This window comes from Cricetulus griseus, chromosome 5, assembly GCF_003668045.3.
Source record: "Cricetulus griseus strain 17A/GY chromosome 5, alternate assembly CriGri-PICRH-1.0, whole genome shotgun sequence".
In the NCBI taxonomy this organism is placed as follows: Eukaryota; Metazoa; Chordata; class Mammalia; order Rodentia; family Cricetidae; genus Cricetulus; species Cricetulus griseus.
In genome coordinates this window covers 86,262,886-86,281,039 of record NC_048598.1, presented here as the reverse complement: position 1 = coordinate 86,281,039, position 18,154 = coordinate 86,262,886, and the positions used below count along the sequence as shown (strand labels likewise).

General features: G+C 41.9%; 1 protein-coding gene across 4 annotated transcripts in view; it reads right to left on the bottom strand.

Moving 5' to 3' along the window:
* Dync2li1 (dynein cytoplasmic 2 light intermediate chain 1) overlaps positions 1–18,154 on the bottom strand; it is a 30,890-nt gene that overhangs the window by 5,332 nt on the left and 7,404 nt on the right. For all 4 annotated transcript variants that reach the window (XM_027417937.2, XM_027417939.2, XM_027417940.2 and 1 more), the window contains 9 exons: positions 17,187–17,256; positions 13,163–13,251; positions 8,353–8,539; positions 7,276–7,344; positions 6,632–6,709; positions 4,408–4,484; positions 4,032–4,102; positions 1,954–2,051; positions 1,383–1,475 (listed from right to left, as the gene is read on the bottom strand). In XM_027417937.2, coding sequence (XP_027273738.1) covers positions 1,383–1,475; positions 1,954–2,051; positions 4,032–4,102; positions 4,408–4,484; positions 6,632–6,709; positions 7,276–7,344; positions 8,353–8,539; positions 13,163–13,251; positions 17,187–17,256 — 832 coding nt within the window. The remainder of the gene's footprint in view (positions 1–1,382; positions 1,476–1,953; positions 2,052–4,031; positions 4,103–4,407; positions 4,485–6,631; positions 6,710–7,275; positions 7,345–8,352; positions 8,540–13,162; positions 13,252–17,186; positions 17,257–18,154) is intronic.

The window sequence follows — 18,154 nt, the reverse complement described above, 5'->3', positions numbered from 1 at the left end:
GTCTCACTGTGTAGTTTTGGCTGTCCTGAAATTCACTATGGAGACCAGGCTGGCCTTCAACTCACAGAGATTCACCTGCCTCTGCTGCCTGGCCTTAACAGAAAATAAAAAGGATATCTGAATGTCAAACGTTAGAATCAGTTATCGATTAAATAATCAAGTATCAAATGGTAGTCGCTGTGGTACCTTTACAGCAAAAGTACAAACTGCATGGAGATTCTCTGTGTGCAGTCTGGAATCAAGGCAACTTTTAGGCAAAATGGAGATAGGCTTGTCCTCCACTTTCACTCAAAATGAGGTCAGAGAAGATGTAATTCCAAAGTGTAAATTCAGAGTTCAAAACACGTCATCGAATTACTAAAACCTGTGCATGTGACCTTATTAAAGTAGTCACGATGCAATAGAAACAGATAATGACAGTTAATAATTGACTCGAAGACTAATTGGAGATGACCTCCAGTAATCTCCACAGCCAAGGTTCATGTACACTAAGGGTTACTTCAGGTCATTTGATTCTTTCACCCCATGTTTCACACTTTGCTATAGCTACAAAGCTGTTTAAATATTCACAACGTATTTTCAAGTTGTCTGGAATATGTTTAAATGAAACATTTGCTTATTTAATTTTAGGACCTCTTAGGGTAAAGGGAGAGTGCTAAGAAAAGTTCCATGGTAGCCAGTAGACAAATGTCTCCAAATAACCCTTCCAACAGCATGACTGCCCGAGTTACAAAGTTCTATAAACCCGCCCAGATATGGTCATGCTTTCAGTTTACAGAGTGTGCTATACAAACGAGTCCTCATCCAAGGACGGGCAGTGTGACATCTCATTTTATCACTGTAAAAGAGGGTCTGACAAAAGTCTGTGTCCAGTACTTGTGTCATGGTGAATTCACCAATGCTCATACTCTTTTGTAAGATTTTGTATCCTGAAATGGGGTTGTCCTGGTACGCCCACTGCTAAGCACTCTCTTCAGACCCAGGGTCTGTCAGATCTGTCCATGTATCTTGGCTTGAATGGCGAGAGTCCTTAACTGGACAGAGTGATTCTCCCAGTACAAGGAAAGAATACTACGTTTGACAACAGAATAGGGAACACACAATTCCAAAGACTCGCACAAATAAGAGTATCATGAAAGCGTCTCTCCAGCATCAGATTCTTTAACATCAAGTAAACTGGAAAATTGGAAAAGGGTTTGCAAGTATTTATATCATCCCTGGGTGGTGGAATGGCAGATTTCTTTTTATATGCATTTATAAGAGCTTTTTTCTACAGAGATATGATGCTTAAATAATTTTACAAGTAAAAAAAAAAAAACAGGAAAAAGTATGAATTTCTTAGTGTACACCATATTTTGGTGAAACTGAGTTTTGGGAAGTACCTGATCCTTCTGAACTCTCATCTCATCAACTTCACTCTCCGCATACTGTGGATCTCGGGCAGGGTCCTGGATTGCCTTCAGTGTGCTGATACTCTGAAATCACAAATCATTTCATGCCTGTCATCCACATTCCAATGGTTGCCATGAGTCTAAGGGACCAAGCTCCATCAGCCTGGCACTGAGAGCTCCTTGCTGTTTCTAGCTTTCATCAGACTCTTGGAAATCCACCTTAAATACACGTCACCCCCTCACCCCATCACCCGCCCTGCCACCCTCCCCGTTACTCCTTCTTACCCCCCCCCCCACTGCTCCCACTTCCTCTCACCCCTCCCTGCCATCCCCCCACCCCCTCCATCAGATGTCTCTCTCTTCTAACAGCCAGAGAGCTTTGTTTGGGAGGGGGACAGGGGCCATGTCTCATTCAGCTTGCAACCTCCACAGTGCTTCGTTTACACCAGTCTCAACAAACATTGCATCGTTTAGGGACACCAGAAACAGAGTTATCACAGTAGAACCTTTGCAGCACTTCCTGTCACAGCTGACTGGTTTTCCAGCAATGAGGAGTACCCACCTTTGGTGGGAATAGCTTTTCATACACCTTTTTCCACAGCTCCATTGGAGAATGGGCCTGAAGCTTTCCAATGTCACTGTCGGGAACAGGAGGGGACCCTAAAATGGAAAGTTTTACCCCAAGTTACTACAGAGATCAAATTATTGTAAACTATTAATAAAGCAGGTGTCACTTACTGAAGTACAGATCTTGGGTCACTCGGTTTCTAGCTCCATGTTACAGACACCATTAAAACTGTGCCTACCGAGGTTGTTGTATTGGCAGAGGCAGTTAAGAAGTAAGGGGTGAGTTATAACCCACTTTCCAGGCCCTGCACTGGAATCTGCCCATTAACAGTGAGTCCAGATCTTGAAGTTTACACTAGAAACATGCATGGACTTGTGTTTAACATTTCATGCAGCTTCACCATTTGTTTTATGCAAAACTGATCACAACACAGAAGTTAATTACTAGTAGATAATGAACTGTCATACGCATAGCTATGTCTTATAACCCTAGGAAACAGTCCAAATATCAACTACAACTGGGCAGTATACACACCGAAAACCCAAGAAAGTACAGAGTCCAAGATAATACAGACTGGCAAAGTTTTCTACATGTGTGTAAATGCAGAGTGCTGGAGAGATGTGAGATAACCCCCCCCCCCACACACACACACCAATTAGCGCCCTCTTCCCCTGGCAGTGCTGGATTGTACCAAGGACCTCATCCATGCTAGGCACTCCACCCTTGAGCTATACTCACAGTGCTAGCCCCACCGTTTTAATGAGGAAAATGTATTTAGAACTTGAGTATTTAGATTACTTAGAAAAATTAAAAAACTCAGTCAGTTTCTGGCAATTTTTAATTGATAGCCTGAGATTTTTATTCTTTCTAACATCTTTATTGTCTCCCCCAAACTGTTGATCTTTAAGGGCTTCCTTACCATCTTGGTGAGAAAGTATTGATTTGCTACTTTGTGTGTTTGTGTGTTCGTGTGCATGTGTCTGTATGTGTGTCTGTGTGTGTGTGTGTGTGTGTCTAACATTGGTGCTGGCAATTGAACTTGGGTCCTTTGGAACAGTAGCAAGCACCCTTAATTGCTGAGCCATATCTCAGTCCCAGCTCTGTGATTTTTAAATCCAACAATTAGCAAGCCTTTTCTGGCTAACTATTCCCACAAATGGAAAAATTCCATCAGCATTATCTATCGGTTCACTATTCGCACAGACAGACAGAATTCCGTCAGCATACACAGTGATTATCAGGGCTCCTGAATTTAAGCTGGCACTGCTAAAAAAACAGTGCCAATCCTCTCCATGGCCATCCATTAAACACCCCATTCTTTGCTAAGGTCCCTACATTTGAAGCCATGTCACCCTTAGCTCCTAAGAGGAATAGAGGGGACCAGAAGCCTGTTGCCATGTGGAAAAATCAAACCACACCCAAGGGTCTAAGGACATGCTAGGCCCAAAAAGCTTCACAAAGAAAACAGCTTTCTTGGAAAGACAAGGGGCTTGGGAAATAGACTATGGAACCTGTGGGTTTAGAAAATACATCTTGGTAGCAAGGCAAACTATTTGATCTTGCTCTTTCTGAAATTTTAAAAGAGGGTCTTGCTATACAGCCCAATCTGACTGGCCTTGAGTTTAAAGCAATCAGTCTCCAGAGTGTGAGGATTACAGGTGGGACCACCACACCAACTGGAAAACCGTCTTATAATGGAAAATCAAGGCGTATCTAATGGTTCTTGGTTTATCTTATCACTTCAGCCTCATGATTGACAGTGTGCTCTGCAGTCCCCTGAATATCCTATACTCCCGATTTCTTCTGAACCCAGGGAACTAGAAGTTAAAAGCATATTTTTAAAAAGTAGAATAGAGATCACAAATCTGTCTCCCATGCAGTGCTGCACTTTCTACCACAAATATGTCAATGTGTTGCAAGCTACATCAATTCTGGGTATACAAATAAATAAACGTGAAATAACTGCTGGAAAATGAAGTCAGAGATAGTGGGGTGCTGGAGACCAGAGAAACAAGAAGATAAAATCAATAAGCAATTTAAAAAGATTAAGCAATACTAATAAGTCCACCAACCTATTTGACATAAAGAGTCCAATCCTGCTGTGATAAACAGTGGTTTATTCTGATCCACACATATTGATTTGCTGTATGGCAAAAAAAAAAAAAAAAAAAGATTCTAATTTAGTTCGCCAATCAAATATGCTACCACACTCCACTGTAAACACAAGGACTGGTGAGAGCATTGACCCAAATGGACCAGTGAACATTGACTCTGACAGACTCACTCGATGGTAAGTCCAAACCAAGAGAAAGAGCAAGGCAAAGAAGACAGATGCTAAAATTTTCAATTCCACTTAAAATTAACAGAAGAAAATAATGACACAAGGGAAACCAAAGAGATGGAAGGGAGACCAGGGAACAAGGATAATTGGAAAGTATTTAACAGTACCTCTTGTCAATACCGAATGCCAACTGGTTGATAACACCACGAATTTTCAGTAGTAGAGCTTCTGATTTGCTGGTAAACTGAAAGACAAACAGGAGACTCAATTATATTCTGTTTTAAATCTTTGAACAAGCAGAGATGGTGAGAGAATTATAATGTCTTTGCTGAATAAAGAAATCTCGATGAACTTGCCTCATTACCCAGAGTTCATGAGTGCACGAGGTGGAAAGGACTCCTGTGAACACGCCAATCACTGCACCTACTCAAATGGTCAGAATTGGTACGTTTGTGTTTGCCTGACATGTCTCTGCTGTGTGTTGACATGAGCACTCCTGGTTAGACAACTAGAGGAATGTATCAAAAGCACCTGTGGCAGCTTCAGGTGGGGACAGTCACACTGGGGCTCCCTGGGGTGACTTTTTAGATTCTTTTTCGAATTGCCTGCAGAGCCTGAAGATTTTCTGAATACTCTCCCAGGTAGACTGTGAGAGGATCAAACCAGAGCATCTCAGGAAAGCAAAGGACATGGCTTCTGTTGCTAACTATGTTCTGACACTGTGTGGAACCCAGGAGACATGGTTACTCTACCAACCATTTGTCAGGGTTTGCCTTCTAAATACCACAACATTCAAAGGCAAAGGGAACAGCTAAGATGTAGGAAGTGGCAGGGGTGGGGGACCTTAAACTGGGATGAAAAAATCTACTTTAGCAACTCTCTGGTTCCTGTGGCAGATCCACGAGACCACCTTAACTCTGCCATTAAGACCAGGCTCACAGTATTCAATGGGGCACCAGGGGGATGGAGATCAGATAAATTAAAATAATGCTAATGTTTATTATGTGGTATTTAAAAATAGGGAAAATTTTAACTTAAAAAAGTGGCTGTCCTGCTTAATACTACTATGCACTCATATATTTATTACAATATAGTTAATTCATTGTTATTGATTTAAACTATGTAATTTTGTAATATTTTGCATTCTATGGGTGAGGAGAAAACCTAACCACAAGTATGTTTAAAAGGATGTAGGGTGGGAGAACAGTAGAAGTCTCCTCACCCACTCCTCCCGCTGCTGCCTCTCAAACACCCGCCACACACTGCTGTGGACCTTCCTCTTGGATCAGCTCAGTGCTAGGGACTAACACACCCTCACCCAGAGCAACTCATCCCATTTCAGACAAAGATCAAGCTAGAACGTTTCTCTTTATCGATTAGTACTAATATGTTGGTGCTAGGACATTCCTCTCTATTGACGAGTACTATTGTGTGCTAGAACATTCCTCCCCATTGGTTCTTTTAAAATCTGTAAAAAAAAACAAACAAAAAAACAAACAAAACAAAACAAAACAAAACAAAACAAAACAAAACAAAATCATTTTCCAAGCATCATGTCAATCTGACACACAAGCAGATAAAGCTCTGGCTTTAAAGGCAGTGAGAATACATAATGAAATGTATTTAAAATACTCTAAACGCACAAAAACTAAAAATATACAGAATACCCAGTACTTTCAGCCATGTAGCCTCTATGTTTCTCTGAGTGCTTTAATTTAGAGGAAAGGAGACCATTAAATATTTATTCAAATACTAAGGTAGCTTTGTTTTTGTTCTTCAAGACTGGGTCTCATTATATATGGAAAAGGTGGTATTATTTTAAATCCCTTAGTTAATCTTTTTATTTTATTTTATTTTTTTCCCAGTTTTTGAGATAGGGTTTCTCTGTGTAGGCCTGGCTGTCCTGGAACTCACTCTGTAGACCAAGCTGACCTTGAACTCACAGAGATCCACTCCTGAGTGCTGGGATTCAAGGTGTGCACCACCACCACCTGGGCCAAAATTCATGATTTTAACCTCTACAACATCATTTCTTTTACATAAAAAAAAAAAACATATTAAAGTTTTTCCCTTGTTTCTTTTTGAGGAAATACAGATTCTAATTCTTAGGCGGAAAAAGGAAAATGAGTGAATACGTCGTCATCCATCTGTCTCTGTAAGCTTGCCTGCACTTACAGATACAAGCAATGTAGGGAGAAGAGGCCACAAGCAGACTATGTTCTGTGGACACCTAACAGCCTCCTGCAGGAGCAGGGCTTTGGCAGTGCAGTGGGAAAGGAAAGGGGACAAGAGGTGACATTAGGTGCATTCATCATTCACATTTGCAAACCCAGCTCCTCCTTTCTTCCTCTTCCCTCCGTTCCAGGCCCAGAGGACAGGAAAAGGACTGACCATCAGTGAGGCTCCGTAATAATGCGCAACAAACCGCAGCGTCTTGCATATCACCTTTCTCTTCTCGGGATCAAAATCCTGTAGGGAAAAAAAAATCATTAAAAGGAAAAACTAAGCTGAGAGATCTCAACAGCGCTCTCAGGGAGAAACACATTATTTATTTTCAAAGCCCCCACCCTGAGGAGTTGGGCTCGGGCACCTCCGTGTTCATGTCCATAGAGACTGAACAAGGCTGCAGCCTCCCACCGCCACAGCTATCAGATCTGGTGAAACACTCGGCTTAAGAGAATCCAGATACCGACACACATTTTATCCTGCGGAATACCCGAAGGATTCTCTGACAAGCCGAGATAAGAAGAACTAATTTCCTACTTTCTTCAATTTAAAGTTGGGAAGTAAATCTTATCCCTCAGAGAACGGAATGTGTTTTCTACGTCTTCTGCCTCATCCCTGTTCTAACCACTGTACTCACTTCCTTTACTACTTTGGGATGTGTTACTGTATCTTCCTTTCTAAAATCTTTAAGATGGGTGTCTCTGAGCCCATCCCTTCTGGAGTTATTGTTCTTATTTCATCACTTTTACTCCTCCTCACAAAGCAGAGACACACATGCCCAATGGACAGCTAGAAATGGGAGTGCTTACCTGAAAAATGTCATATTTACTTCCAATTATGACCAGGGGGATTGGAAACGGGTCGATTAACTCACGATCCTGTTAATAAATACACTTTGTGATTATAGTTATTTATTGCTATGCCCTCAGGAATTTATATTTACTTAGGAAAAACACCATTTTCGGTCTCTTCATAGATGCTGGTCATATTTGCTGTCAGAGCTTGTTCTGATATTAACTTTCACTTCATGCTGTATTATAAGTGTAAAGCCAGAAACAGCAATTCCCTAAACACCATGGTGCCATTTGTTTCCTTGTCCTGCTGTTCTATTTTCTTTTTCTTTGTTTTTCCCCACCTCCCCCCAAAGACAGGGTTTCTCTGTGTAGCCCTGGCTGTCCTGGAACTCTTTCTGTAGACCAGGGTGGCCTCGAACTCACAGAGATCTGCCTGCCTCTGCCTTCTGAGTGCTGGGATCAAAGGCGTGCGCCACCACCACCCACTCCTGTTCCGTTTCCTTTCACCACACATCATCTGAATAGACTTATGCTAGCTGTTTGCTGTTTGGCTTTGTTTTGATCCGACACTATGTAAGACACCTGTACACAATGGATACCTGGAGATGTTTCCCTTAAGTTTTCTAGATGATGATATTCCAGAATGCATTTAAATAACTTGTGTTGCATCACAGCAACTTTATAATTTAAATAGTTTTTAGATGATGGAAGAGCATTGTGGCATGTGACAGACAGAGTGCAGGGAAGGCAGCTGGAACTCTGCTCCAGCCAGTCTTTGCCAGTTCAATCTGCATTCTCGTCTTCAATTTACAGAGATTATAAAATCAATATCAAAATCACTTTAAAACTCCATTTCTTCTGAGTGGTATGATACACTACAATAATCACAGTGGATGTCTAACAAGGAGACACAGCCATCTTTCCCTTGTTGTGCTCTCACGGGGGGTTTGATGAAATTGCTATAATTTTCCAGTGAGCAGGTTCATCTGCATCAAACGTTTTCTAAGTCATGCAGAAAACTAAAGAAGCTTCGTTGGATGCTGTCTCTACTCTGTGTGGGGCTGATGCCAGAGGAAACCAATAGCAACTCACCGGATGGTCCTTCTGCATGACACTCCACATCTTCTGCCTCATCTCAGAGGCCGCTTTGGAATTTGTCTTCCCCAGCTTCATTATCACTTTGTCTATGTGGCTTTTTGTCGCTTGCAACAGATTTTCCATGGTGGGCCAAAGATCATTAGGTTTGGAAAGATCCAAAACAAGAACAACAGAAAATGTCCTAAAGAGATGACAACAGCTTTAAACAAAGGATTCCCAATAATCACTGTTTTGAGATGGGAATGTACTGGAATCTGCCTCAGGTAGTTTATGGAAGTCCCAGCATACACTTACTCTAAGATGGGAGTGTGGGCAAGAACTCAGAGATGCAGCCTTGGGTACTGGGATGTTCTTCCCCACTGGACCTCAGCAGCACAACAACAACAAAAAAACAACCCAGTTCAGACAGAGAAGCTGAAAGCAAAGGAGTCCAACAATGCCATGTTTGGACCTAATTTCACCTTGTGCTCCAAAAAGAGGAGCAAAAATTTCAATGCCCATGACAGCAGCAACACAATATAAACAGAAGGAAATGGACATACTGACAAGCCTTGCTGGGAAGCCAGCGGGTTGACTCAGCTTTCATGAGAGTCCTCCCTAGAAGATGTGATGACACCCATTTTATGGATCTGAAATCAGGAGTGCATATTCACACAGCTAATAAACTGAAGAACTGCCTTTAAGGCAAAGCTCTACTCCAACTATACTCCTCTGTAAGCGCTGCCTTGACAGGCAGAGGACACTGCCATCACCACAGGCAGTGGACTCCATTCCTACACATTAAATATAAATCTAAACTCAACAACAACAAAATTATCCACTTAAACATGGATTCAAAAGCTGGGCAGTGGTGGCGCACGCCTTTAATCCCAGTCCTTGGGAGGCAGAGGCAGGCGCATCTCTGTGAGTTCGAGATCAGCCTGGTCTACAAGAGTGAATTCCAGGACAGCCTCCAAAGCCACAGAGAAAGCCTGTCTCGAAAAACAAAACAAAAACAACAAACAAACAAAACCAACCAACCAAACAAACAAAAAACATGGATTCAAATAACCCCAAAGAGATATGCTGTTGACCAAGAAGCACACACAAAGATGCTTAGGGACTGGAAAGATGGTTCAGAAGTTAAAAGCACTGGCTGTTTGCCCAGAAAATGAAGGCTCAATTCCCAGCACCCACAGGATGACAGAGAACCATCTGTGACTCTAGTTCCAGGCAGGTCTGACGCCCCTGCTGGCCTCTGTAGGCACTGCACGTATGTGGTACACAATACACATACATGCAGGCAAGACACTCCCACACATAACATTTTTAAAAATTAAAAAAATGTTCAACATCACCAGTTATGGGGAAAGTGTAAAACAAACCCACAATGAGAGTGTAATCTCACACCTACTAGGGTAGCTGTTCCCAAAGAAAAGAAGATAGAATGTGCTCCTGAAAATATAGAAATACTAGAACTCTACAACACTGGTAAGAAAATAAAATGGTGTAACAGCTGTGGAAAACAGCGTGGCAGTTCCTGAAACAATAAAAAAGAATTACCACATTGATTCAGTGATCCTATTTCCACGTCTGTGCTCCAAATTCTGAAGAAATTAAATTTCTTTGTTGTCGTTGTTTGTTTTTTTTGAGACAGGGACTCATCTTGTAGCCCTGGATGTCCTGGAACTTATTATATAGCCAAGGATGGCCTTGAAAACACTGTGATCTGCTTGCCTTGGCCCCAGACTGCTGGGACTACAGGCATGAGTCACTATGCCCAGGAGAAAGCTATGGCAGAATAAGTGTGTGGCTATCAATGTTCATGGCCACAGCATTCACAGTAGTCCAAGGGATGAACAACTCAAATGTCCAAGGATGAGATAATGGAAGAACAAATTGTAGGATATACATGGAGTATTGCTCAATTTTACAAAGGAAGGAAGTTCGACACATGCCACAGTATGAACCTTGAAGACATTATGATAAGTTAAATAAACTACAAAAAGACAAATACTATATGGCCTCATTATATAAGGTACCATTGAGTCAGATGGCTAAAAGCCTGCAGGAACGTCACTTCAGAAAGACAGGAAAGTCCTAGTAATGAACTAGGTGGTGGTGTTGGCTCTACAACAGTGGAAATGAACTTAATGCCATAGTATAACTCATTTATAAATAACGTCAGTGGTAAATTTTATGTTATATATATTTTACCAACTGAAAGATATATATAAACCCAGGAATGCTTTAGAAAATGGTCATAATTTGTACACAGACATTTAATCATGGACAACATATTCTTTTCAAGACAGGTTTCTCTGTGGCTTTGGAGGCTGTCCTGGAACTAGCTCTTGTAGACCGTGCTGGTCTCGAACTCACTGAGATCTGCCTGCCTCTGCCTCCCAAGTGCTGGGATTAAAAGTGTGTGCTACCACCAACGCCTGGCAACTTAAAAATTCTTAAAGTGGGGCCAGATCATAGGGAATGTTCTATTGCAAATTGCAGAAAGTCTGTGGAAGCACTCAGTTCTATGAACATTGAAAGGTAAACAATATCTTTTTTGTTCTTTTTTTAAATATTTATTTATTATATATACAGTGTTCTGCCTGCATATATGCATGCACACCAGAAGAGGGCACCAGATCTCATTACAGATAGTTGTTTACCACCATGTGGTTGCTGGGAATTGAACTCGGGACCTCTGGAAGAGCAGTCAGTGCTCTCAACCTCTGGGCCATCTCTCCAGCCCCCGGTGAACAATATCTAATGGCGTGTGGCAATGCAGCAGTTTCTCAATTTGCTGGGTTTTGCCCAATACAAGGGAATTATGTGTAAACTAATTCCAGGTTAAAAATTCTCTGTGATTAGCAACTATGTGAAGTGAATTCCTCTCTAACCCCAATCTTTGGCCTCTCAGCAGTCAACTTTGGATCCAGACCTTGGCCTAAGATGCTCCTTCCTATTTATTACAACTGGGATCCTTCCCCTCTCCCAAAGCTGGCTCCAGCTGTCCTAGAGCCCAGGGACAGGAAGTCTCAGACCTCAACAATGAGATATTAGAGAAGCACATTAAGATTTCCCTTCCTGCAGAACCCTGATTCAGAGCCTGTTTGACCCAAACAGTCTCAGAGTAGATGAAGAGGAGTGAGGTCGCTTACAAGTCAGGGGTCAGGGTTGGAACTACTAGGTTCTTGCTAAACAGACATTGCTGGACTAGGTGGACCACATCGTATCCAGGACTCTGAAGGCAGAGTCGGGTAGACCTCTGTGAGTTTGAAACTACCTAGGGCTGCATTGCCAGACCCTGAAACAAAATAAAAGAGAATAAACTATATTTTGGAAAGAAGACACCCATCCCTAAGGCTCTTCATGCCTGAAATGTAACAAAGGATTGACAGTCTGGACCATGAATTTGGCTCAGCAACGGCAATGGTTTGGGTCAATCTCTGACAAGAAAGAAACTTCAGATTTAATTTTTTTTTTTTGGCTAGGATCTTCTGTGGAATAATCTTTTGTACACTGTAAAGATGTGTTGCTCTCATTGGTTTAATATAAGAGCTGACTGACCAATAACTAGAAATAAAGAGGTTTGGAAGGAGAGCCAGACTAAGAGAGCACTAGGAGAAGAAGGAGTAGAGGAGAGGAAATGGAGGGGCAGAAATATTGAGTTGGGGGAAGAATAGAAGAGAGAGAGCAGGATGAGAGATACCATATCAGAGGGAACTACTATAGGTCCGAGAAGAGATCTGGAACCAGGGAGCTCTCCAGAGACCTACAAGGATGACATGATCTGACAATCCAGGCAATGGTGGAGAGGATAACCTAAAAGCCCTTCCCCTAAAATGAGATTGATGACTTCTCTTTATACCATCCTAGAGCCATCATCCAGTGGCTGATGGAAGCAGAGACAGACATCCACAGATATACACTGAGCTGAAATCAGGAATTTAGTTGAAGAGAGGGAGGAATGAAGAGCGAAGGGGTCTGTACCAGGTTGGAGAAACCCACAGGAATAGTTGGTCTGAACAAGGGAGAGCACATCGACCCCAGATGCTACCTGGGAGGCCATACAAGACTGATCCAGTCCCCTGAACATGGATGTCAATAAGGAGGCCTCTGCACTCCAGGGAGCCTCTGGTGGTGGATTAGTATTTTTCCCTGGTGCAAGAAGGGACTTTGAGAGCCCATCCCACGTGAAGGGTTACACTCTGGCCCTGGACACATGGGGAAGGGCCCAGGACCAGCACAGGAAGATTTGGTGGACTTTGCAGAGCCCCCGTTGAGGGCCCTACCCTGCCTGGGGAGTGGTGGGTGGATGGAGTGGGGGTAGGCTGGGGGTGGGGGAGGAGGGATGGGGGTGAGGGGAGGGAGAGGGAGAGGGAGAAGGGACTTACATGTGAAACAAGCTTGTTCCCTAACTAGAACTAATAAATAAATTAAAAAAAAATTAAAAAGATAAATAAATCCCATGGGGAAGTGACAGTACCAGGTGAAGAAAAACCACAGAGCTGAGTTAACTCACATTAAGAGTGGAAAGAATTAAAGTTTTCATATTTAGTTTTGAAGACAAATTCATCACCCAAATACTCTTTGACAGTTTTTTTCCCCTTGCTAGTGGGCCTGTAAAGTACATTGCTGGCAGGAACGTACCTCACTCAGCTGTAGCTGAACCCTGAGTCTTTCCAGACTTCTCTGGAAGCCCTATAGTCTAAGGTCACAGACAGGAAGGGCTCTCAACCTCCAGACAATAAAAACTAACTCCAAGATGAAGTCTTATGAAAGCCTGTGCGCATGCTCGGGATGCCTGTGCACTCGCACTCACCTCAAGGTATCATATGTGATTGGTATGCTTATGAGGTCCAATAGAGAGGTTCCTCCACCCAGTTCCCAAAAGTGAGCAATGTCTTTTGGCTGAAAGAAAATAGAGGGTTTAAAAATGTTCAATTTTAGACTTTAAGTGTTTTTTAAATACTTCATTAGCGCCCATCAGTAATAATTATAGATACAAAATATTCACCCTCAACTAAGAAGAAAGGGTTCTTCTGACTTGAAATGTTTTCCATCCTCTATTCTAAACCTTGACACGCATCAAATGCATTCCAAGAACAAAGGAGAACCATCAGGGATATGCGTTTTCTGCTCTTAACTTTATAATAAGTATTACATGAAATAGATTCCTAAATAAAATTTAAATATAATTAATCAGTTTAATACATTTGGGATTCTAGATAAACATAAAGCAGTGAAATAGAACATTCGAATATAGACATATAGACGCTCACAGTTGTACAGTGAGACCTGAGAAGTGGGGGACAAGGCAGACAGCAGTTTAGGGAGGAGGGAAAGTATCCCCTGAGGAGCCTGACAGACACAGGCTGCTGTTGGTAATGACAGGTTCAGGCAGGAGACTGGGATAAGGCTGGCCGTGCTTTTCAGTTTGCAGGACTACTTAGCTAAGAGGGGACTCACAGGGCCAGGAAGCTACGTGGTACGGAACAGTCTGACCAGAGACCACGTCCCAGGATTGTTCACTGGGGTGTTTCTGCTGCTATCAACTTTTGCGTTGATGCCCAAGTGCCTCTGTCTGTACAAGGAGCTGACAAAGTGTTTCCATCCAGAACTCACAATGAAACATTTAACCTGACAAAGGGTGAAGATTTGTGAATAAATATAGAAAATCCCCCTGCTGTGGTCCAAGTAGAGGAAAAGCAGATGAAAACCATCATCTGGGTTCTCAGGTACCTGCTACTACGAGCTAGAATGGGTAAATGTAGTAAAGCAAGTTTTAGATGAATATACATTATTTTCCTTTTAGGAGACAAATTCTTATAATATCTAGAATCACTTTACTGTTGTTGGTACTTGAATCACTAATGCTTGTAGAATGAATCATTTTTCACTGGAAAATCTCTATTGCTTCACAGTGTGACAAAGGAAGGTTTTACAGCCCTCCTCGAAAGTCAAGCTTGTGAGGGCTCTTTCAAGTTTCCCATAAAAAGGTAACTCACATGGTAAACTATGTGAATCATAAAAACGAAATTCTTGCACCTCAATATGTTATCTTTTCTTTTTAATTTCTCACTTTTAATAACTGACTCTCACTGGTGGATCCAGGAAGCAATATGTCATATAATTCTTCCTTCCTTCTTTTTTTTTTTTTTTTTTTTTTTTTTTTTTTTTTTTTTTTTGAGACAGGGTCTCACTATACAGTCCTGGATGGACTGGAACTTGCTACATAGACGAGGCTGACTTTGAACTCACAAAGATCCACCTGCTTCCACCTCCCAAGTACTGGGACCATGGGTATGTGCTCCATTCTTGACCATACATTCTTTAATACATTGTTTAACGAGCCAACATTTGAACTAGACCATTGTATACAAATGTGCCTCTGTAAGGGAAGAGTAGGACTAGACTGCTCTCCCACATACCTAAGTTTAAGAAATGACCCCCCCTTTTGCTATGAGACTTGCAAAAGCAATTCCAGTTAGGAATTTCTGTCCCTCATCATGTGCTACTCTAAATTCTCCTCTAGCTGAACAGTTTCTGAACAGACACTAAAACAGGTGAAAACGGAATTAGACTCAAGACTTGTGGTGTCCAACAGTACTACCAACTTTTAGATCACCCCTTCCCCTTCGCAAAATGCCATGGATTTAATTCAGGGTCTAACAATGCTAATCAAATCCTCTAACACTGAGTTACAATCCCAACACTAGATATATTTTTAAAAACCCTAGCAATTTAGATTTTGGACAGTGTATTTTCACAAATATTCCAGTTCAAGACCCATAATTTTAGAAGATTTTTAGACAAATCAAAAGTAACTCATAAAATGGTTATGGTGATTCATCCACACCCATAATACCAGCCCTCAGGAGCTTTGAGGCAGGGGGACTGTGAGTTCAAGGCCATTCAGGAGTGCACAGAGGGCTCCAGACCAGCTTGGGTATATGAGAAGAGCCTGTATATGAAATAAAACAGAAGCACAAGGTGCTGGAGAGAGGGCTCTTTGATTAAAAGCATTTGTTGCTCTCGCAAAGAACTCTGGTTTTGTTCCAGCATCAACATCAGGCAGCTCTCAACTGCCTATAGCTCCAGCCCTAGGCAATCCGGTGCCCTCTTTTGGTTTCTGTGGGCACCTGACTCATGTGCAAATACTGCACAAAGATACATATGCAAATATATAAGTAAAGAAAAACACCTTGGAGCTACCATAGTGTGTGTGTGTGTGTGTGTGTGTGTGTGTGTAGGGGGGCAAATTCCACTAGAGATCATATGTGACCAAGTAAAACCTCCAACACCAGGAATGGGTTACTTTCTGTTGACTTGTTGGCCAAAGGGGTCCCATAGATCTCCCCCAAACCGTCTCAGACATCACAAGGCTCTGGCCAATGATACTGTTTCACCTCCAAAACTGGGCGCTGAAGACACCATTTACTTAGGTCATTGAACAAGAAGAAGCTGAGCTCATGCACAACTATAAGCGGCATGTCTACTGAGCAGCATTCATAGTGTTGGAAGGTGCTTTGCATGCTACCAGAGGACAAAAGTAATCAATGTCACCCAGCTACAAACCCTGCAACAGAGACCTGCCAGAAAGACAGATTGTTGCAAAACTGTCATAAAGGTCATGGGAGCAACCAACCACTTTTTGATTGGATTTCAGGCCCATTCCATGAGATGGAACTAACAACCTGAAACTAGATAGGTTGTGGACCTAGAGGAAAGCCTACTAGTATTACTCTTCTAAATGAGCATAGTAATAAAATGACTCCTAATGACAATTTATATGAGCAGTGCACCTCAACTCATCAAAGCTGCTGCTCCTTGCAGTAGATGGTAATAACAGAGACCACAACTAGACAATATGCAGACAGTGAGAGCCCTTGGGACACTCAGCCCTAAATGGGTGTCTTTATTAAATTCCTCCTGTCTAGTCAAGGCTCAGGGATCTATGTGGAAGGGGAGGTGGAAAGATTGTTAAGAGCCAGAAGCGTTGGATGACCCCAACAGTGTCTTCCATACACAACAGGGCTGATCTACATATAAACTCACAGACTGTGACAGCATGTACAAGGGCTGCATAAATTTAAGCTAGATAAATTCCCAGCATGGAGAAGGGGAGGCAGGCACCAAGTTCCTGACCAAGAAACCATATGCAATTGGTACCTTCTGGGAGAGGGAAAAAACCAGTTTTCTAGCCAGGCATTGGTGGCGCACACTGGTGCCTCCTGCATGCAGGCATGCAGGCAGAAGACTGTATACATAATAAATAAAAAAAATCTTTAAAAAAGAAAGAAAGAAAGAAAGAAAGAAAGAAAGGAAGGAAGAAAGAAAGAAAGAAAGAAAGAAAGAAAGAAAGAAAGAAAGAAATCTTTCATGTTAGGCCTGGTGTCATATGCTTATAGTTCCAATATTACCCAGAAGGCTGAGGCAGGAAGACTGAAAATTTGGAACAATCTGGGCTATACAATGAGTTTCAGGCCAGCCTGAGACACATAAGATCTAGTCTAAAGTAAGATAAAATAAAATAAAAGTATACATATCATATACAAAAGTATCATATACAAAACAAGGAACTCATGATATTAAGTAGGCATAATTAGGCCAAAGAATACAGAAATTGTGAATAAACCTTCTTCAACACTTTAGGGTACCATAGAGAAAGCAAAAATGTTTTCACAGATGAGGTAAGCTTCACATCAGCAAACGGCATCTGACATCTAACAGCACACACGTCGATGACATGGACTGTTGGTATGGTTACTGTCAGATAACATAGAGCCATCTCACCATCATGGCTTCCCATCTAAGGCACGAGCTATGACTTCAAAACGACTCACTGTGTTATGTCCCTTTGTTCTTCTTCCGTATGTGTATTCCAAAGCTAAGGTTGGCTTTGCTGGCTCGTCCCTGAATAACACAGGAAGAATTGTTCTCATGATGGTGGAACTCGTTTCTTATGCTATAGCCCTACTGTTTTTACTTCCTCTTAAACACTTTACTAGTAAAGAGGCTACCTGGAATACCAGCACCGAGGTAAAGTAAGAAAGGTGTTATTCCACAAGACCCAAATAGGCCCCTCAAAACCATCTTAGAGGTTTTAGTGGCAGGTACAGGAGTGAATAATGGTGTCTAATGGTATCATGCCCTTGCAGGGGCCTGTGGAAAAGCAGTAGGCTGGCAGCATCAAGGGCCATGCTGGGTCGCCAGTTCTGTAAATCCAGGCTAAGTGGGAAATACTGACTTGCTTGCTTAGCCTTGATGTGGGAGCTGAAAACTTAATGCTTGGCAACTAGTACAGACATCAAGGGAATGTTTTTGTTTGTTTGTTTGTTTTTTGTTTTTCAAGACAGGGTTTCTCTGTGTAGCTTTGGAGCCTATCCTGGCACTCACTCTGGAGACCAGGCTGGCATCGAACCCACAGAGTTCTCTCTGCCTCTGCCTCCCGAGTGCTGGGATTAAAGGCGTGCACCAGGGCAAACTTATGTAGTTCTTTATTTCACATCTCTGCCCGAATTTGAGAGTTGAAAAAAGTATATGAACAAGGGCATGAAACCAATAAACAACTTGGAAAAATATTCAAATGACTTAATGAATTGTTCATGCAAGTTAAATTGTTTGACAAGCAAGTATATGGTATATATTCATTTTTAATGTGGCAAGAAATACAAGAAATAAATTTTACTGGTATAACCAGTAACCCACAATTTGAAAGATCATCCTATATCTGGGAATACTACCAGAGAGCTGAAATGAACAATTTTAATTCCATGTTGCAGTTTATAGCACTTTATCTTAAACTAATATT